Genomic DNA, 23,346 nt, shown 5'->3' on the forward strand with positions numbered 1-23,346 from the left:
AGTCGTGACAAAAAAGGAACGGAAATACGGAATGCATTTTGTTATTATCGCTGTCCAATGACGGTTACAATTCCAATTGAATGAGTAAACACAATGCAATTAAAAATAGAACAATAGCGTAGTACAAAGTTCAAACTAGAGTTGTCTGATGTTTCATTTTTCTCATTATTTTTGTATAGTTACATTTCCAAGTTCCAACTGTTATATTTTAAATTAAAGAACTCACTACTCAGCTCGTGTAATCTAACGTTGTTGTGTGAATAGTGTTCCATATTAAACAAAAATTATGATGAAGCGTTTAGTTGTGATTTTGGCAATAATAATTTCTACCGGGCATGCCGATAGAAAAGTATTTACCTTATATGATTTTACTAAATTTGTTACATTTTTATGATTTTTTTTGATATAATATTTTTATTTTAAAATATAGTTGAATTTCAAATATAATCCAGGATGTACATCCGAGTGTTCTAATTTATTGAAACTGGCTTATGTGCGAGCAGAAGGTGATAATGACACTGTACATTATCTTTTCGATTTTACCATGAAACCATCTTTAGTAGTTGTGACATCAGTTAAAGATTCTGTTGTTGCTATTGATTATGAAAAGTTAAAGACTAAAGGCCCAGATAATACCATATCATTTTCAAATGTACCAATATATGTGTTTGGAACGGTACTAAATTATGTAAGTATTTAGAATTCTATGTTATGCTTATAAGGAATAAGTTATTTGATTAATTAATGTAATAAAAAATTATATAAATTATATTAGACATTTATTTTTTAGATTATATTTAGGTAGTCATTATTATTATTTTCTGTTAAGTCGTGAAGCTTTTGGAGTTTCTACAATAACGGTCAAATGAAATACCACCATTTCGTTTCTTTTACTTTTCAATTTTTTTTTTGACAACCCTTAACTTTATATGACTAGGTCCGAGGTCGGACCTCTACGGGGGAGGGGCAGCTGTAACGATCATATTTCACCTGACCGTTACTCTACTAAAGATTTTTATGATCACTGTCATAAGTATCATCAATCCACACTTATAAAATTCTCAAAGAAATACATTAAACTGGCCCCATACACTACGATGAAAAACAACGGTTTTTGAAAACGGATGATGAAAACCGTCATTTTTCATTGTAGTGTATAGGGCCAGTTCAATGTATTTCTTTGAGAATTTTATTCACATTGTTCTATTACCACTATTGCGGTTTTTTGTTTGGGTTATTAACGAGCATACATTGCATAAGAATCAAGTTTGTGATGTGCTTGCCAAATGCCCATTCCAATTTTTTTTATCTCAAAAATGTTTGGTTGTATAGTCTCAGATATACTCTCTTATTCTCATACATATAAAATACTTCAAAATATTTTTCTGGTTTTAAAACCAAAAAATTATTTTCAAGATAAATAGATACTTCAGTTTTTTAAGCTAAAAATTTTAACTAGATATTTTTAATTTTTGAGTTTGAAATAAATAATTATTGTACTCTAAAAATTTTAATTTATAATAAAGTCATTTTTGAATCCTTATATAACTGAAAGAGCCCTACAAATGCAAGTTGTTAACTAGAAGAGACAATATTATGATTTAATATTTTTCACATTAGTTATCTAAGAAACTTATACTAAGATATGTAATTTCAATTTGAAAATTTAGCATTAAAGTAAAAAAAACAGATGAGAGATGAAAAATATAACAATAACTACCTATACACACTATACAAATTCTCACTTGATTTTTTTTTTTAGTTATACGAATTTAATGATATAAATGATACAGCATGTCTGAGTAATAACTCAGATATCATTGGTATGGATTTTAAAAGGTTTAATAATTGGAATCTGACTAAATTACAAAATGAAGAAGATTTTGTACAAGTTACCATATCTGCCAATTCATATCGATCAGTTGGCATTAATAAAACGGGAAATGTTTCTGTTACGGTAAGAATTTACATTATTGGTGCATGAACTAGTTTATAGTTTAATCAAATACCTATATCTGATTGATATTGAAGTCTCCAAAAATTTCAGCAATGACTATTGTTGCTATAAAATTGTAGAAACTATAATTTTTAGCATACATAAATTATGGATTTTACAAAATAATGTAAGGTATTTAAATTTAACCCAACAGTAATTTTTCACCAGAGGTAACTTTATTTTAAGTTTATTCAAAATATAATAATTAATATAATTTATGTTACACACTTAAGGTATTAATTATACATGGTTGATATCATTTAAATAATAGTTTGTGTTTGAACATATAATAATACCTATAACAAACACATTTATTAAGGAAACTATTTTATATTTTTTGAAAAATGTATTTTTAGTTGATATTTTTCTCCAACTATAAATTGTGTTATATATTATTCTAATTATAAGCATAGTTATAAATACCAATTTGTAAATGACTTATCTTAATTTAAATTTAGCTGAAAGTTTTTGGAAAAGAAGACAAAGGATTTGCATTTCCACATTTAGTGCATACACCTGAATCTGGAGAAATAACTCTAACACTTGATCATCTAAAAACAGCCAATCCAAAATCAAGATTTGCAGTTGAAATTCTTACACTTAGTTCCTACCCCTATAATTTTTCTGAAAAAATAACAAAGAAAACATTCAGCGATGACAGTGCTTCTGGTGGTGTATTTTCTGTAAGTCATACTTAATTAAATTTTCTTTACTTCTATTTTAATTTATATATGATTATCTTTTTAATAATATACTATTAAATTATGGAATGTTGCTTAATATATGTATGGGTTTTCCATAGTGAAATTATTCTTCATGATAATGTAGTATTTACAGTTAACACAAATAAATGTGCTCATCATATTAACGGTTATTTATGTATCATCGTTTTAAAGTACTTTAGTGTTGTTTAAATGAAAACTTGATATAATCTGTTCGTTCAAACCGTATGGTATTATTCTTATGTTTAGCCAATGTTGGCTAAAAGACTTTTCAGTTTATTTCTTAGTTCCTCTAGGGAAGGAATCCGTTTCTTTTAAGATACACACACTATTATTATACAGTTATATAAAACAATATTTTGACATTCAATAACGCTTGGTTGGAATTAGACAGTATTTCTTTTGACTAAAAAAGATGTCGATCTAGAAAAACATTAAGCAACTTATGGATATAATATATATATATATATAAGAAATTTATATTTAAACCCTTAACCATAAAAATAATACACTATTCGTGTACATATTTCGGCAAAAATGTTGTCATCATGAGCCTTAACTACAGACCTATCCTAACCTGAGTCTGTCATTAGCACTGACTTAGCACTAGTCTGTCATATTCATTTCTTTACTAAAAAAGATGTCATTTGTCAGGTTTTTTTTTACTGATAATTGCTTCTTCTTCTATTGGGCTTTTACAGGCCTTTAAGGCCCATTGCCGCAACAGCATATTGTCTCCAACCCTCTCTATCATTTGCACATTCTTCTGCGTTCCTTTAGTTCAGAAGTTTCAAGTCTTCTTGTACTCTATCCATCCATCTTTGTCTAGGGCCTCCTCTAGGTGTCTTAGTGTCGGGTTTCCATTTAGTTATTGATCTAATCATTCCCTCTGATCTCCATACGTGCCCCGCCCAACTTATTCTAGTGCTCTTCAGGGACCCAATAATGGTAGGTTCCTTATAGAGATTATCCAATTCTTCGTTGTTTCTCATTTTATACTCTCCATCATTATTTCTCTTTGGACTCCTTTTGGGATCCAGTCAGGGATTTCTCCCTGTCTGAGTCCTGTCGTCACTGGGAACTCATTTGATACCTCTTCTCCAAAACTTACTTTACTTTTGGATTCATATGTACATGCTTTTATCATTCTGACTAATTTTGCTGGTATTCCCATATGGCTCATGACATTCCATAGTTTTTCTCTGTTAATCGAATCGTATGCTGCTTTGTAATCTATGAACATAAGGTGTACATCTTTGTTGAACTCTTGACTTTTCTCACCTAATTGTTTAACTATATGAATTTGATCAACTGTTGATCTCCCTATCATGAATCCAGCTTGATATTCTCCTATTATTCCTAATATATGGTTTGATTCTGATCAGAAATATATTAGACAGAATCTTATAATTTCTACACTCCATGATATCTCCCTTTTTAAAAACCGGACATAGGACAGATATTCGCCACGATTCAGGTATTTTCTCTTGTTCCCAGATTATGTTTATTAATTTATGAAGCTGGTTCAGTAAGCATAGACCACCCTTCTACTCATCTTTAGACATTCCGATGCTATTTCATCTTCACCTGGTGCTTTACTATTCTTAAGCATATTTAATCCCGTTTCTACTTCACTTTTGGATGGTTTTTCGAGTAGCTGTTCTACTGTCGTTAGCTCGTTTACAGAGTAATATTAATTCTTGGCTGGTTTAAAAGCTTTGCAAACATATCTTTCAATTCGCATGCGATTTCTTTGTTGCCTGTTAGAAGGGTTCCATCACTGATTATTGCTTAATTTTTGGAAATAATTTTTTATTTGTATTAATAGGATAACATTAGTGTATATATTTAGTATTTACATAGTAAAAAAGTTTTTAGTTAGAGGAGAATGAATAGCAGAGTGGGTAAAAAGAGGCAGCGTGTTAGGTTCCCCCCCCCCCTATTACCTTTTTGACACTCAGTCTGGCGGTTCTGTTGCTGAGCAGAAAATTTTCTAGTGAAAACGAGCCGCCCCCTCAATGGCGACGGACTGACATCCTGTCCTGAAAGCATAATTGTCAAGAAACCTTATGATAGCAGCATTTAAGGCCTGTTATGCTAGATTATGTCAATAGTTTTTAGTATCATTCTTTTGTCTTATAAGTAGTGATATTAATTAATTCAATTTTTTTTAGAGTATCTTAGTAAACGCAATAGGTGAAGATTTTGAAGAAGGAGGAGGTTATTTAACGTGGAAACCTGTTGTCTTTAAAGCACCCGACACACATGCTTTGAATGCATCATCTACAGCTCAGTATAGTATTCAAAGTCATTCAAATGCAGTTGATTGGATTAGTACACCTCTATTTAATTTATTTGGTAATGAATTATTTAACACTCAATCATATCTAATGAAAGCTACAAATGTGTCATTTGGAGAAACTGGTGATGAATTTTATTTGAAGTCCAACTATCTTTATTGGTAAGTATGCACATACATTTTTTAGGGTTCCAGCTAAAACAGTAAAAAAACGAAATTTTAAAATAGTGTACTACATAGTAAAATAATAATATACATGTTAAATTATGTCATACATTTATTCTGCCATGTGAGTTAACCAAAATATACATTTAGATGTACTACAGTTAATAAATGAATCAAATTCTTAAGTGTTGGCTACAAATTCAATAATTTTCTGGTCAGTTTCGAGTAATTTTGTCAACTTTGATAGACACCTAAATATTACACCTATACAAATGTTGACTTTCTAAGAATAGTTAAAGTGATGTAAATACTTTTTTTCTAATGTTTATACAATGCTCATCTAAAGAAAAATTTGATTTATGAAATACAAAATTCAAAATTGCCACTTCTATTTTGCATTTTTTACAGAAATCTATCCAGGCTATACTTTAAACCTTTTTTAGTACATTTTTAAAAAATTTTAAGTTATTAAGTTCGGGTTTCTAGAATTATATTTGTGTAGAAAATGTTATTTTACTTCATAGTCAAAATATCCCATCTGGAGTCCAATGTTGTTGCTATTGATTAGCTGTTTTTATCATTTACTTTTATTCTATACCAACTAAAATTTTTGTTTGTTAATTTTTAGTTATTATTATTACTATTTTAGCCTAGATCTGTTATTATTATTTGTAAATATATTTATTATGTTTTTTTAATTTTATATACTTTATTTTTTTTAGGACATTTTTGGTGGGAGTTGGTGCGCCTCCTAATGACAGTTTAGGCTTCTTTGAGATATCAATCATTGCAAGTCTTTTATTGTTATTAACTATTACAATGATCTTAGTGTTCTGTATATTCATGCGTTGGATATCAAGTAAACGAAATTCAATAATTTATGGCCAATAAGTTATTACTACCATAGTAAAATTAAGATCGCTTAATTGTGCAAGTGCTAGTGTAAAGCTAAGCTCGGATTGTAATTTTATAATATAAGTATTTATTTTCTTAAAATATTGAGCTAGTCCTACGTATTATTTAAGATTTTGTAAGCAACTAATGTAATTTTGTATTGCGGTACTGCATCATTCCTAATTAATAATTTTTAGCCTATGACAAACTATTTTAGCTTATACTTCCACAGAATCTGGTTTAGCAAATTACTAAATAATGTTAGCACTGTAAAACAATTTTTTATTTGAATATTGTTATAATATTAATTTGTTTACAATATGAAGTAAAAATGTTTCTGTTTCATGCTGCTCCTTAATTTTTATTAAGTAATAAGTTTATTGTTAATGTATTTTTGATTTTTAAATATGCATATTTGTATTGTTTGATTTAATGATGTAAGTATATAACTATTATTTATTACAAAACAATCTCCCCTTCCATATATTAAATTATAAATTTCTTGAAAACTAATAAATTATTTAACTTTAATTTTATAAAATAAGCAAAGAGGCTTCCTTTAATATCTGTTCTAATGGATACTTTACACTATTCAATAAGTAAAATAGTAAAACTATTTTCTTGTAATATTACTATGTTTTATAACTGTTAACACAAAATTAATGAATAACTAAATTGCAACTGCCTTAAAAAATGTCGTAAATCATTGTTACTTTTAAACTGATTAAAACAAGATTTGATGTATAATTAAATTGATTTTATGTGATAGAAGGACTGAAAAAAATGTGTAAATATGGAATTGACAGTATTTTATAACTATTGAGAAACATATATTTGTTTAGTTGTAAAGATTTTTTTTATTATAAATATTCACTGTCCAAATTATGGTATATTTAATGTTGTTAACATGGTTCCATAAATTTGATTTATATAATACGCTAGAAAAATGTAATGTTATGTAATATACTAATTATCTAATTTTTCTATGTACTTTAAATTTGATATATTCCTGCTAAACATTTTTTATGTATTTCTATATTAAATTAGTTAGTTCATATTAATGCACACGCACCACAGGTATTATAAATTAAAAAATAATATGTTTATTTTTAAAACATGTTGGTCATTATATAATTTAAAGCACTAATAATATTCGATACAAATAATGTAAGCTTAAAGTTATAATAAACGATTCAAATAATAATGTTGTATTATATTGTTGTGTTAACTGTAATATGATGAAATATAGCAAAACAAATATTCATTGCATAATATACTAATTACAATAATTTTGTGAAAGTTAGAAAATATATAAAATATTACAAAGTTTCATCATTCTTGACAGGTTGTTGAGGAGTTACGGTAGATTGTTCTTCCAATGTTGGTTTTTCAGAAGCTTTAAAATTAAAATGCCACAATTAATAATAATATTAATAAATTGATTTAATTATAATTGTATACAATATTCGGGACTAGTCGGAGGTGTACATTGTTTTACAATTTAGGGGTTGTCTTTTTTAAGAAAGAGTCTTTATGTTAAGACGCAACACAATTAGTTATATGGTACATTAAGCAACAATTTATTATTGAGGAAAGCTGAGCAGGAGCAGAGTTGAGCAAAATTGAAATAATATATTAATGTATTTCTTAAAATTATAAGTATATACATGCGTAGCAAGGCCATTAGGTGTCTACAGAGATGTAATTTATCGATGAATGAAATTAGTTTTATGAAGTATTAGTTTATTTAATATTAATGTAAAAAATTATTTCAGCTACGTTTTTATTTATCTTGGATAATTTTAAAATTATAACTAAATCTAAAATTTAAAAATGTATTTTTTTGAAATAACGAATAAATAAAAAAAACTATGCTGACAAATAATACAAATTAATTGAACGAAAAATCATGAAATAAAAGATAATTTTTTAGCAAGAGCGTCCTGAAGGGTGGATTATACATTAGTATCTTACATTTTTTCTATTCCTTTAATTAGCAAGGACAGTAGTATTCAAATTTTTTCATCCCACAGTTTTTTTGTGTCTTCACAATATTTTAACACCTTCTAAATTATTAACTCTCTATTACGATATATGTATAATGTAAATCCATAACCTCCATGTCTCCCTTAACCAACTTGCACAACCTCCGCAAATTAAGTGATTATGAACCAAAATAGTACAAGTGACCTTTTTTTCAAAAACAAATTTTTGAACATACAATTTTTTTTAATGAACATTTTCTATCCATTTTACATTTGTCCATTCATACTTGAAAGAATTATTGAAGAGAACTATTTAGCCATCACCCATAAAAGAACACATATTTTGAAATTATTCGTTATTGAAAAAATATTTGCCAAATCATACAACAATTCATGTTTGTCGTAACACATAACATAAGGTTACAACACAAAGACGTAAGGTTTTTTAAGACATATATTTTTTAATGTATTTTGTATTTATCCAAATTTTTTTTGTATTTTTCCCTTATCTCGTTAAAAAAAAAATCATTGAAAAAAACTTTTTTAGATCCATACTGTAGCTAAAATAAACCGATTTGCATAAATAACATTGAAATTAACTATGAAGAATATTGTAAAATTATTTGATAACAAAATATTTTTCATATACCTGTAGTATTAATAGTTTCTGGAGGTTTTACTTCTTCAATTTTTGGTTCATTTTCATCACTTGGTTTTTCTGATGATGTATTAGCTGTTACTGGCGGTGCACTGTATATACCATTTTCGAGAGATTGTTGATTAGCATCCTGGTTAGTAATAGAACCTATTTGTTGAGAGTAAGCCACTCTTGGAGGTGGTGGGGCATATTGTTGGTAAGGTGGTTGATGGTAGTACGGATGTGGAGAGTATTGTGGATATGCTTGTGGTGGATAACCATATTGTGGTCGTGGAGTTTGCGTTGAATACGACTGTGGATATGGAGTGAAAGTAGATGGTCCAACAGTAGGCGATTGAGAGGATTGTGGGGATTGAGGTATTTGTGGCGGTTGCATTACACCAGGATGGGGATGAATTGGTTGAGTTCCATTATGGGACATTTGATTTGATGAATATGTGTTAGGCATTGAAATTTGAGAATTTTGTGTAGTTTGAAACGAAGGCAATTGCGTTAGTGGTTGAGATACAGGAGGTTGATATGAATGAGCTGGAGCATTAGGTGTTGGTAATGGGTAGGTCTGAGTTTCAGAAAGTTTTGGTGGCGATTCAGTTGTAGATGAAACAATATTAGATGGCGAATCTGACCCAATTACTGCTTCACTAGATGGTGCTGCTGATTGAACCACAACTGGAGATGGAAGTGGTTGAGAAGTTGTTTGCGTTTGTGTTTCAGGAGGTATTGCTAACTGCGGCAGAGAAGACGATGGGGGTTGTGTTGCTGGTTGAGTAGACTGTGGTGGTTGTGTTTGGGATGGTGTCAGTTGAATAGCTTGTGGAGTAGAAAGTTGTTGTTGTGGTGGTAAGGGGACAGAATGTTGCTGTTGGATAGATAGTTGTTGGGGAGGAAGTTGTTGAATAGAGACTTGTTGTTGTTGTTGGGTAGGCACTTGTTGAGGTGATGGCTGGTGTTCCTGTAGGGACCGTTGATTGGGTGGAGACTGCGGAACAGGAATTGTCTGTTGTGGTGCCTGTTGATTAGGTAATGATTGCTGCATTGAAGGCTGTTGGACAAGAATTTGTTGTTGAACAGACAATGGTTGTTGTAGTGGTGGTGGTTGGATTTGTTGTTGTAGAGGTTGTTGAACAGACAGTATTTGCTGTGCTGGAAGTTGTTGAGCAGGTATTTGCTGTTGAAGTGGTTGGTGTACAGGAAGCTGTTGCTGTGTAGGAATTATTTGTAATGGTTGTTGTACAGAAATTGGCTGCTGAAGAGGTTGCTGAACAGCAGGAATATGTTGGGTTGCTTGCTGTTGTTGTTCTTGAGTCTGAAGTGCTAACTGTGTAGGTGGAAATGAAGACTGCTCTTGATGTTGTGGTGGTTGTTGAACAGAATCTTGCTGTGAAAACTGTAGCTGCTCTAAAGGAGCCTGTGGTAGAGATGTGGCCATTTCTCCATTTTCTTTAATTATAGATGAAATATCAGGCTTCAAAGTATCAGGTTTTGCCAGCATTGACTAGAAAAATATAATGTTTATTGTAAAATATGTAATCATATTTTATTAATAAAATCCCTAAAATATTAATATATTATAATTTCTTCCTGCCCACTAAGCTTATATCTTTAGGTCCACAAAAATTAATTTTATTCAGTTTTTAGTAGTTACTAAAATTAAATAATCCTATAAATATAAAATAAAAGGGAAAATATAAAAGTGAAGAGTGTAGTGGAAGAAGAACACAATTAATAATTTTTAAATATTTTCCAACATTTCTAGAAAGGATACTTGTTGCAGCGTTCAACTGTTTTCTTTTTTTTCTTATCTATTATAATTCAATTTTTCTTATCTATTATAATTCAATCTTTCTTATCTATTATAATTCTTATCTATTATTATTCAATTATTTTTCTTTTGAAATTTTAACATAATTGAGTCAGCTCACGTGAAATCACCTAATTTGTGTGCGACTATAGTTAAAAAATGTTTGAAAATTTTATCATACAATTTTTTTACAGGTATTTTATGACAAAATAGTTTTCAGCAAACCACTTATGTTTAAAACCGTAAATTAAAAGCAAAAAAAAAACCTTGTTTGATTCAAAGATATGACATGGGTTCTAAGAACATAACTTGAATTTTATAAAAGCAACATTTTTTTTTGACCCCCCAAAAAAGTGAAAAATTCATTAGAGAAAAAAAATTTCAGTGTTAAAATTTAAAAAAAAAAAATTTATTTTTTTCAAAATATGGTTAAAATACTCTTAATTGGAATTTTAACTGTGCAGGTTTCATGTTCAAACCACCATTGGCGGTTAAATTACATAGTCAGGAACATGAGGTTTTTTTCGGATAACTTTTTCTAAAAATCGAACCACCTAACCAAACTTTTTTTTTTTTAATTTTGTATTATTCAGGACCTATAAAGAATGTATGATAATTTTTTTATAGCCTTACTCGCACATACATTAGGTGAATTGATCCAATTATTGATTGTAAAAATTGTTTCTTAATTTTATACAACTTTACCTCTGAATCAGTGTTAGTATCTGTTGTACTAGAAGGAACAAGAGATGAGGGAGGGTCTTCTTCAACAGGAGGTACTCCTTCACTAGGTTCTAATAGTTGTTCACAATGCACTTTTGAAAATTCTTCACTTGGTGTAGCTGCCGAGCATAGACTTTTAGAGCGTTCTTTTTGTAACAATTCTACTTGGCGTTCAACCATTTTCTGAAAAGCCTCTTCAGAAACTGCTTGGACACAGTGCTAAAATAATTAAGTATATTTATTAATATAAAATAGTTTAATTGTATTAAATTAAATTACTTTTTTTAATTCTTGTTGAAAAGCATCACTACATTCAATAAACTTTCTTTTTTTAGTATCAAATTTTTCTTCAATTTGTTGCAGTTCTGCTTCTAGTTTTTTCTACAAAAAATATTAATTAATAATAATATAATATAATAATTAAAATTTTCTTAAAAGTAATAAACATAGATATTAACCTGATGCATAGTTAAACTTTGCACTTGTCTTTTAAGCACTTGCATTCGAGCTGTTGTAACTACAGAACGTACATCAGGTACAACACTGTCGGAAAATATTTCATTTATAAGCCTATGGTTTCGAAGATATCTAGCATAAGCCACATGTTTTACACTGAAACCATCATCTTGATCTAAAACATGGTAATATCAAAACATTAAATAAGAAAATTATAAAAAAAAGATAACCAATAATTGACATAAGGGAATTTTCCAAACAATGTATTTAGGAAAAGAGAATACTAATAACTGTCTTTTTTGATATAATATTTTACACACTATATTCACAATTTGTTGTTAAAATCTTTAAGGATATATTGTGCAAGATGAAAAACGGAAGAAGACATGGTGTTGTAAAAATGCATCCCCCTGGATTCTTGTAGTTAGTAGATAATTAAAAATTTATAACTATACTATTTGATATTAGTGGACAAATCATGAGTGGACATATTCTTGTTTGCAACAATCACAAAATAGTTTTCCAAATTTTAAGAGGTAAGAAGTGAACCTTTGGCCACCCTAAGTACGAACAGCATACTCTCTCTTACATTTAACGTCTTTTATTCCCACTGATCGGGGCTTTGACAGATTAAAATATGGCATTTTTGGGTTTATAGCTGGTTGCCGACCAAAAGCTACCAAATAAGTTGGCCCCCCCAGAGAGAGGTGCAGGTGGCCATTTCTTCCTCCAGACAGTTACACACCCGGAGGAACAAACTACCAGTGGCTAAGATTTGAACCAGCGACCTTGCGTTGATACACTGCCACCTTATCTCACTCGTTACGCGCCTGCACATAAGTACGAACAGCATACAATTTGTTATTATTAGAGATACTGCTTGTGGTTTTAGGGTAATTTTGTGAGAAAAAAAAACCACATATTCACTTTTGTATCTGTTAACAACTTGAATAAAATAATACACCTGGAATTATATTATTATGAATTAATAATGAAGTAAAACCTACCATCTTCGTCTTCGGCAGGTTGTATTTCAATTCTTCTGTCTGCTGCAGTTTGTTTACCTCCACTTGATGATCTTTCATGGGGTTCTCTATCTTCTACTTGGTTTAATTTTCCTTTATTTTTGGCTTGCAAATATGCTAAATAAGCTGGTGAACTGTGATATAACTTCATTGCTTTTTCATAAGTTATCTAAAAATAATTGTAATTTAGGAGTTTATCTTAAGCATACAGTTTCAATATTACTTTTTCAGAGTCATAATCATCAATGTACTCCTGTTTATTTTCTTCAGGGAGATCTCTCCACATTTGTCCAATAATTTTACCAATCTCCCATAATTTTAAATCTGGATTGTTAGCTTTAACTTGATCCCACACTTTTCTACTATAACGCATGTATGGCATAAGAGGTTTTTCAGGAGGTTTAGGAGGTTTAAGACCACGAGCATCAGCCTTTAAACATATTAATTTGTCAATATTTTAACATTTAAAATATATTAAATAGTATAAATATTTATTTTCATACTGCAGATTTTGAAATTTTTTGAGGATGAAATGCTGGATTTCCATGACTGTTCGGTATAAATGGGCTCTGATTTTGATCTTTCTAAAATCAAAATATTATTTATTACAAAACTTAATACTGAAAATGTACATTTAAAATTTAGTTTGTGACAGCTATTGTAACTAACTACTAATATGTACATACATTCTGAGCTTGAATTGAGAAATACAATAAAATATTCAATGCGTGTCCAATATTTATAAAAGATAAAAACTATTATGCAAGTATAAGATAAATTCACACTAAGATTTGAAATTAGTATACTGTCTTTTACATCTCCTTGCTCGCTTGTATAATAAATTATAGTAGAAAAGTTCTTTATTGTTTAAAGTTTGTAAAAGAGTTTAGTTCTTTTGTAATCTTCCCTTTCTAATTCAAGTACTGTATATGTATATATATGGCCTATAATATATATAAATGTGGCAGTGGCGTAACTAGAGAAGACTAAAGCCCCCAGGAGCGAGACTTTTTTTTGCACCCTATATTACATGATAAATTGATGAGTTGCAGAACACCATAAAATAGAATCCGCCCAGGGGCAGCTGCCTCCTGCACCCACGGTAGTTACAGGCCAAATAAAAAACAATTGAACTATAGTTATAACATTTTAAACTAAATACATACTGAACTAGATAGTTGACTGGAACTTCCTCCAGGTCTTAAGCGTTCTGTAATAAAATATAATTATATAATCCATTAAATTATAAATCTAAATACCAATTTTATTGATTGATATAAATAACTAACACCACTTATACAGTAAAATTTACTTAAACTTTAAATTAATGAAATAGTATTATATTATAGCAATATTTTTAATAGGGGCAAAAAGCTGTAGTGTTACTGTACATAATTGCCTGCTTCGTTTTTTTATGGTTGGAAAGTTTTTATTTACTCCAATGAAGGAAAATAAAACTCGTCCATTCACAATTTTGAAAATGTTTGTTAGTAATTGAAGCTCAACAGGCAAAAAAAATTGCTTGGATATAAAAAAAAAGACAAACATCATTACTCCAAAAAAAACGAGTTAAATTGTACTTAAAAATAAATAGTATGAATATACCACATTGTTAGGCTATTATTAATGAAGAATTATAAACTACTTTGATCAAATTTTGTTCAACACAATTAAATCACCAAAAATATTGTGGTGACTGGGTTTCGTGGACCTATACAAACAACAAGAGTCCAGTTTGCAAATACAAAATGTTCATTTTTTCTCCATTAAAACCCCATCATTATGTATTAGTAAACTAAAACCATGCGAATAATTAATAATATAGTTTTTATGCTTAAATAAAAATAATGAAAGCATAAATTAGAACAAAAAAGATAACAATATGCTGATAGATGATGTATCATTTTTTTTTTATCCTAAAAATTAAAAAAAAAGCATTTTGAATGTGCGTTAATTATACAGTTTTTTTTTGTTTAACTACAGTTTTCCTATAAATAATGTATCCACATAAAAATAAAGTATATATTTCCTACTTTATTAAAACAAAATTTTCCAGCCAAAATTATGACCAAATGTATTTTTTATGAGTCATACATACTACGTGTGTAGTTCAATAACTATTTTTTTTAACCCTTTCGTTCCTAGGTTTTCCTTAAAAAAAAAAAAATCAACATTTTTTTTACGTATTGGACTGATATTAATTATCAATATAGCTGTGTCGATTTTTTTATCATCAATCTATACTAGAACTTGTGTTTTAAGACATTTTTGATAATGATAGTACGTTATTAATATTTTATTCGATTTTTAAAGTTAAATCCTCGTACGAGGATTTTAGTAATGAAAGGGTTAAGTACTTGTCTTTTTTTTTCTTAATTAGGCCCTGATGAAATTAGTATACAATCAAATTTTGACTAAAAGCGAATTGTCTAATGCTTTTTTAAATTACTACTAAATGTTACATTCACAACACTACACTGAATTTTAGAAATGTGTATATTCATTATTTTTTCCCCTCTAAAAATTGCTATATCTAGTTCCTATCGAGTTAATTTGAAATTAAAATTGTTAACATAAATAAGTTCCAACGTGAAGATATCAATTAGAATAGTTGTAACTTATACCTAACTATTAATGATACAACATAAAACTGTATTTCAAATTCTGAAATCCAAATATTAAAATTTTAAATTTTAAAGTAATAAAATCTTAATTGGAATTTTAAGTTTTACAAAACATAAGTTCTTTAATATCTACTTTTTACTGTTAATTTTACAATAAATATTGTATAATATGATTATATTTTGTTTATTTTTCAATAATTCGTACTTAACACTTTTAGAATTGTATTTTTGTTTCAATTTTAACCTCCTGGACTGTGAGTGTAATAGGAAATATGACTTATCATACGCCCACAGTCCTTATAAGGTAAACACTAATGTTGATATTTATAGATTTTGATTAATTTCACATAATATAGTAAATAAATTAAGTTTATATTGTATACAAGTTGGTTTTGACATTTTCCTTTGTTTTATGGTTTCTAAAATAAAATGTCTAGTTACATTTTGCCAAAAATAAGTTTTAAAATACGGTATCAGGATTTACAATAAATTTCATATTTTGAACTCAAACTTCGGTAAATCCAGATTTTTTCTGGACATCACTAGTAACTATACATGTATCATAATGCTGTTAATATCACAAGAAAATCAGAAGGGATACCTCAACAATTAACTTAGAATAACAATTTTCTAATAATTTATCTTAAACATAAAGAAAATCTATATTCTAGTATAAACTAAGAGTTGTCTAGATTGTGCGTTGTTAAAAAAATAAAAATAAAAATAAGGGGGTCCTTAAGTTTGACATTGCGTTGAATGACTGTCATATGGCTCCAAATTTTGAAAAAATATTTCTCTAATATTTTCAGATTTTTATTCATTCCCTTGGGGTCTTTCTGCTTGCACATTAAATCTAAACTATTACTCGGTCGATCCGGCCTGGCAGAGCACGTGGCCGAGTGTGTGAATATATATACTTCAAATGAGACAGTCAGGATGCTCTAAGAGTACAAATAAATGGTATTAATTTTTTTTTAATGTAATAATTATTTAAAATAGAACTCGTCTCATTAAAAAATTGTCTTACGAAAAAAAAATTCAGATTTGAAATCGGGAGAAAAAATCTTGTTGAATAGATTTGACATTTAAATGATGTGACACATAATTTTATGTTATAATTTTATTCTCAATTTAGTGGTGTCCATAGAATTATTTTATATTAAATAATGTGTTGCATGCCATATGATGGTTTTAGTCACATGCCGACCACCCTGTGGATGTATGTGTGGCCAGTTACCAAAAAATCATGTTACATATCTATTCAACAAGATTTTTTCTCCCGAAACATACACATGGTGGTCGGCATGTGACTAAAACCAACATATGGCATGCGACACATTATTTAATATAAAATAATTCTATGGACACCACTAAATTGAGAATAAAATTACAACATAAAATGATGTGTCACATCATTACATGTCAAATCAGATACCATAAAATCATGTTACATATCAATTCAACAAGATTTTTTCTTTAGATTTCAAATCTGAATTTTTTTTTCGTAAGACAATTTTTAAATGTGATACGATTCTACATTCTGTATTTTAAATAATTTTTTTAATTAAAAAAAAAATGAATACCATTTATTGTACCCATAGAGCATCCTGACTGTCTCATTTGAAGCTCGGTAGAACTTTACATTACACCCTGTATATATATTATAACAACAAATCATACAAGTTAGTTTATAATTAGTATAACTAGATAATATTAAAATAAATATACTTAGTCCAGGCAAAAAATTAGACCCAATTTGTTAAGTAGCGGAAAAAAATCTTGGAAAGCTGAATTTTGGTATACACCTTAAGTGATGGGTCTTTAGTAACAAACTAAAAGTCCCCTAAGATTAGATGCCAGCTAGCTCTGCTAGAGCAAGTTTTATGTCAAGAAAATAAGTTTTTTTGCAAATAACTCGTTATTTTTTAAGATTAGACGATAAATACCTTATACTTTATTGTAGAAAGAGCATTTCGGAGCTGTTAAAAGCGTGCGACAACATGGCGTTCGAGTACACGATGATGCTAACGCCAAACAGAACAAAATCATCGTTAATGAAGTGAAAATAAAAATAAAATAAAAACCTTAAACTGGTACTAGAGTACGAAACTTAATAGTATTGTTCTAAATAGATGTCCATAACATTTTTGTAATAATTTGATAACTTTTTTTTAAGATTTAAGTGTTAAAGATTTTAAGATTTTTATGTTAAAATATACAAAATCTGCAAAAAACACAGTTTTCCAGCAATTAAAGAAACACTGTAGACCCGAATTTTTCTTCGTTTAATATGTTATGGATACATATGAGTTATAACTCTTGACAAATTTTCAACTTAAACACCCTAAAATTACGGCTAAAAACCCCCAAAAACAAAAAGAGATTATAGGTCGGAAATAATCATATAATTATCAGGACATATCCATGTATTGATGTATCTGCACAAAGTGTGGATACTCTAAACTTACGAAGATGTCATTGAATCATGACTATAAAAATTATAATTTCTCGAAAATAGAAAAAGCTGAAGAAAACTCTAAAAAAACATCTATTTTTAAAAATAATACAAAAAGTTATAGATTTATATAATTCTATATAAAAATACTTTTTAAACACTTCTAATAGGTACATCCCAGTAAAGATGGTACACTAACCATTTAATAAAAAATAAATACAATTCTTAATAAAAAAAAGCTTAAGTATTAATAGTTAAGGTATTTATCGTCTAATCTTAAAAAATAACGAGTTATTTGCAAAAAAACTTATTTTCTTGACATAAAACTTGCTCTAGCAGAGCTAGCTGGCATCCAATCTTAGGGGACTTCTAGTATGTTACTAAGGACCCTTCACTTAAAGTATATACCAAAATTCAGCTTTCCAAAATGTTTTCTAATTTGCCAAGACTAACTACTTCTTTTACAAAAAAAAGTACTATTTATTGGTTTATTTATATTTTGTATTCCCAATGATTATACTAAGACTTATTTAAAATTATTAAATTATTTAAAATACAGACACCACATGCAAGACACAGTATATATAAAGTATATAAGACTTACTAACCATTTTGATAGGATCCTGTTTTAGTGGCTGAAAAAATTAGGAAACTATTCACACACTGTATCATTTTCTTAGATTTTGAAGCGAAAATGTAAGTAAGACAGATATTTTTGCTCACATTTTTATAAATTAAAAGGGATATAATAAGAAATGTAAGGAGATTAAATATAGCTCAGAAACAATAAAAAACTAAAATATGTTTCAAAGAATTTGAATCCATATTATACCAAACAAGTGAAACTAGATAGTTAGTTAACTGTCTAGTTAACTAACTAGTCAAGATTAATGATGAAGCACATTTTTCTAAAATAAATTATAATTTGTGGTCGTGCATTGGTAGTAACCCTTCACCAGTAAAATAATTTACATTTTTCTTTTTAAAATTGCAAATGGGCTACATATCTAGAAATTTTTAAAGAAATATTTTGTTATTTAATAACCCTAAAAATAAAAAATAGTTAAAAAATTTAGAGCATAAGTAATATTTTTCACAGCAATTTTGTTCAACCTAATATAATACAATAAACATAATGATAGCTTAAATGTAAACAAATAAATTTGGGTGATAATAATTTTAAAATTTGTATTTTTATTATTAGATCCTCTTAGTAATTTACTTATTTGTATTTATAATGAATTTTAATTTTTTTAATACCATTATTTACTATTTAAATACATAACTTGTTTAATTAAAGAGTACGCCACACCTGCTGTATTTTTATATTTATTTAAAGGATTTGATAAAGACAATTTAATAGCATTTTTCATCATACCTCACTGGTGTAAGTTTTTATACTTCACTTGGAATATTGATGCACACTTAGTGATCTTTTTCTTATGTTTCACTTTATCATTGCACTCTATCAGTTTTTTTGCTCCAATTGCAATGAAAAACCATCTCAAGGTGTTTGAGCATATCATAATAACTAATACGTTATTATATTTCATATAGTATGCATACATTTGCTCTTGCACTAGTTTGGCTATTGCAATTGATACTATCCAATTAAAATTCATAAGTATTGGTGGGGTGAGGACACATGATCAAATAATCGTAAGATAGAATGTTAACATGGTCGAATATAATTTTTTTTAATAAAAAAAGGGACGGCCTAATCAAAAGCGGATCTGTTCACGTGTATGTGGATAGAATGTGTTGTTCGACTCACGCCAAAAAAAAAAATACTTAACAAACACTGTGTGATATTGTTTTCAATATGTTCGACGTTTACGTCAACAACAAATAAATACAACCGTTTGAGAAAAGCTAGTCTTAGAACTAAATTATCAGACATATGGCGTCCTCTTAAAAAAGAAGGAAAACTTTTTTTTATATTTTATAAATTTCTTTGGTTATTTAACAAGGCTGAAAACTGCTATTTAATTAGAGTAGTTACTTATTATTATATAATGATGTTTAACATATTTCCAAGTGCAAATTATAATTTAATTAGTAGATATATGAAAGTTGAATGTGAATTGTGATGTGTGCAAAAATTAGTGCATTTACAAATTACAAGAGTTTTCAAATAAATCTAAGTTAAATAATTATTACAAAATTACCTTTTAAGATGTTGAATGTGACTGGAGCACCTGTGGGCACACGGTAATAAGCTCAAAACCAAAATATATTTTTACACACAAACAAATCAAATTTAGCAAATTTAAAAATTAAAATAAAGAGAAGAAAATAGAAATCATGCAAAATTAAAACTAATTAAGATTTTTTTTAAATGCTTTATGTAAAATGACTAAAATTTTTTTTAGCTTATTAAATACAACAGAAAATATGTAAATAGCCAAAAGAAAATCTAAAATACAACACAAAAATAAAGTAAAAACATACTATAATTTCTTATAAATTATTGTATTAACTAAGAAAAAGGTATTTTCAAAACTCATCAAATACATTTTTTTATAAATTTATATTTTAACACCTTTTTCATAAATAATCAAGAGCTTGTGCCAAGGTAGGAAGCAAGCAATCATTTTTAAAATATGTAGGAGCCTTATTAACTATTACCAACTAAAACGAATAGCAATTAATTATCTTTGGAAAGTCAGTATGTGTGAGAACATTGTTTAAAAAATATTTTAGTAATACTTTAAATAGACATATATCATGCCTATTGTTGGTAATTTATTAAACAATTTAAATAATGTAAATAATATGATAACTTTATTAATAATGTTTTATGTTATATTTGTTTTCCTGATGATTATAACAGATTATTATGTTACTTAACGTACACATAATTATTAATAAAACAGAAAGTAATTATTTAATAACAATATTATAATTTTCTTATACAGAAATAATATTTTCTCTAATTTAAGCATAAATACTTACGTGCAGGTGATTGTTGATTGATCGCAATTTGCTTGTAGGTAGGTGGAAGTGCCATTTTGAATATTAATTTAAATATTATTAAGCAATCCTATAAAAACAATTAATATTGTAAATAATTTTAAAGCAACAGAATTAATACAATTTTAAAGAAAAAAAAAATAACTCCTCAGCTCTACATTGAAATTAAAATATTTTATCTATATTGTACATAAATGTAAGAATAAATGTGACAAAAAGCAGTAGGTTGTGTAGTGAGATTATATACCGTATACCAACTTCTCTGTTATATACAATTTTTAGTAGTGTGTATACAATTTCAATTGTTAACATATGTGAAGTTGTACGATTTTATTGATACTTACATACTATATTTAACATATGCATTAATCTACTAATAAAAATGTGAACCAATATTATATTATTTGCCTGCAAATTCATACTATTTTATTGACTAAAAAATTGGTAAAAAAAAAAAAAAAAAAAAAGAGTTAAAATTGAAAACAAGGTAGGTAAATAATAGAGCACAACTAAAATTTGGAAGTAGAATTTGCCTTTTCCAGTGATTGCAAAAATTAAAAAACACAATAATTTGGTTAAATTACATTTTATTTAAAAGACATGTTTTTTGTTAATCAAAATGACGACTGAAATATATTTGAACCCCAGAGCAATTGTATTACGTCACAATATGTAAATTTTACAGGAAAGAAAAATATATAACTCATAATTAACGTTCATGCGCTCGCGCCTCCTAAAGTTACACTGCCGCTCGCGAGGACGGCAATTTGGCCGTCCTTATTTTTTATCATTTTCGTGAGTTATTCTTTATTTAAGGTGGATGTTTCGAAATATTTAGAGTCAATTACCTCTAACACAACATTGGAACATAAAAAATGTTGACCAAAAATGTTTATTTAAAAAATAATAGAAATATCCTTTATCCGCTCGCATGGACGGCAAATTGGCCGTCCTTTTAAATTTTTGAGAAAAATTTTCTTCAGAGCACCGAGGGAGTGGTAAAAGGTTCTTGTAATTTCTATTGACACTTGCCTTTCCTATATGCCTCCTTTTTCATAATATAAATCCAGATCGTAAATAAAAAAAATACAGGCAAAAATTCTCGTTTTCGCTCGCGTGGACGGCAAGTTGGCCGTCATACTGACACTACTAAGTTTGTGGCTATACTGAACTGCTGGGGTGGACTGGTTTGACCAAATTCGATCATATTATAACGGAGAGATGTATAACTAGAGAATACATACCCTTCTCACCACTTCCTTGGCACTTTGGACAATAATATTTACGAAAATTTATAAGGACGGCCGATTTGCCGTCCGCGCGAGCGCATGAAGGTTAAAAATATATTTTTGAATCTACTTAACTTCTTACTTATTTGGTTTATTTGGTTAGTTTAAAAACTTCACTACAAAAGGTTCAGAAAACGTCTTAGGGACATCCTAATACTCTGATCACTCACCTTGCTTCTAATAATCTCCCTGAAAATCCACCCAGTCTTTTAAAAAGGAAATGGTATAGTGACCGCTAACCTAACTAACACCAACTATTGCAGTTCCATCATTGGTTGGTATCTTTAAACATGTCATACACAGCTAATATATCCTTCTTATATTATAATAAGAAAGACATTATGTAATACCCATAATGACTTTAAATAATACCTTATACTTATTGCACTAATTTTTAACTGCACAGATTGTATATTTTACTAATAAAAAAAAAAACCACTGACAAATCGAAAAGGTTCAAATTAGAAACTAGGTATCTAAATGTTTGCAAAATAAATAAAAATTAGAAAAAATAGTTTATCAAGCTGTAGGAGATGTATCCAATGAAAAAAGGAAACAAAGATTACATTTAAAAAACAACTGAAGTTTTAATTTCTAATGAATACTTAATTATCTCTAACACCATTAGTTTTACTCATGTAATTACCCATCTATTACGTATTATACATAGAAGTTACCTAGTTGGTAAAAACAACTCGTATTCTGACGAACAAAACACCAATTACTTAATTTAGGTATAAGTACGTCAAAGATAAGTGACGACGATATTTCATATTGTTAGCACTAATTGTTACTTATTATAATGTTGACTTACTTTTTACTTAAAAAGGTAAATTTCACAATACGTTCCACCATAAAATATAGTTTTTTCACACACATTTAAAATTTTACACACAATATTGATTTGTAATACGTGAATTGTGAATGATGATAGAAATTAGAATTCAGTAATTGGGATTGCTTTGCTTGCTAGTTGCCGCTTGTGGTTTAATCAAGCAACAACAATGGTAACAGCCAACATTACTAAAGTTAGGTCATACTAACCATGGTTCTATATCTTCCTTGCCGTCATATACTACAGTAGCGTAACGATACATGGTATTGCTTGAATGCTGATCTGTGTCCTATATAAACTCCCGCCACCGACAAATTTCAGATAATATTGGAAAACTGCGCATGCTTTAGTGGCACATGACCAACTCTGATTGGCCAATGGTTTTAGGACATGCGTACTAGAAATGTGTTACTTGAAAATTAGTAAATAGTGGGGGGTTATATTGG

At 28.5% G+C, this 23,346-nt stretch overlaps 2 protein-coding genes across 5 annotated transcripts; one reads left to right on the forward strand and one right to left on the reverse strand.

Moving 5' to 3' along the window:
* The first annotated feature begins 19 nt into the window (after positions 1-19).
* LOC126839061 (glycosylated lysosomal membrane protein B-like) lies at positions 20-6,365 on the forward strand. The gene is made up of 6 exons (XM_050574003.1): positions 20-349; positions 431-688; positions 1,763-1,957; positions 2,455-2,679; positions 4,893-5,179; positions 5,905-6,365. The coding sequence occupies exons 1-6, from the start codon at positions 287-289 to the stop codon at positions 6,071-6,073; spliced, it is 1,197 nt and encodes a 398-aa protein (XP_050429960.1). The 5' UTR covers positions 20-286; the 3' UTR covers positions 6,074-6,365.
* Positions 6,366-7,156: 791 nt separating this feature from the next.
* On the reverse strand, positions 7,157-23,094 carry LOC126839052 (fibrous sheath CABYR-binding protein-like). Of its 4 annotated transcripts, none has more exons than XM_050573989.1 (13): positions 22,880-23,094; positions 20,759-20,846; positions 19,972-20,001; positions 18,412-18,438; positions 13,891-13,934; positions 13,228-13,308; positions 12,948-13,154; positions 12,707-12,893; positions 11,702-11,874; positions 11,523-11,624; positions 11,226-11,462; positions 8,711-10,214; positions 7,157-7,472 (listed from the first exon to the last, which is right to left on the reverse strand). In XM_050573989.1, the coding sequence occupies exons 2-13, from the start codon at positions 20,811-20,813 to the stop codon at positions 7,396-7,398; spliced, it is 2,724 nt and encodes a 907-aa protein (XP_050429946.1). In that variant the 5' UTR covers positions 20,814-20,846; positions 22,880-23,094; the 3' UTR covers positions 7,157-7,395. The 4 variants fall into 4 exon arrangements, with proteins under 4 accessions (XP_050429946.1, XP_050429947.1, XP_050429948.1 ...); XM_050573990.1 differs by lacking the exon at positions 22,880-23,094 and adding an exon at positions 22,743-22,761; XM_050573991.1 differs by lacking the exon at positions 18,412-18,438 and having other exon boundaries at positions 22,880-23,093.
* Between the last annotated feature and the right edge of the window lie 252 nt (positions 23,095-23,346).

This window comes from Adelges cooleyi, unplaced genomic scaffold (assembly GCF_023614345.1).
Source record: "Adelges cooleyi isolate 19-005CV unplaced genomic scaffold, UGA_ACOO_1.1 ACOO_flye_CR_arks_rails_tigmint_CR_PRNA_30, whole genome shotgun sequence".
In the NCBI taxonomy this organism is placed as follows: Eukaryota; Metazoa; Arthropoda; class Insecta; order Hemiptera; family Adelgidae; genus Adelges; species Adelges cooleyi.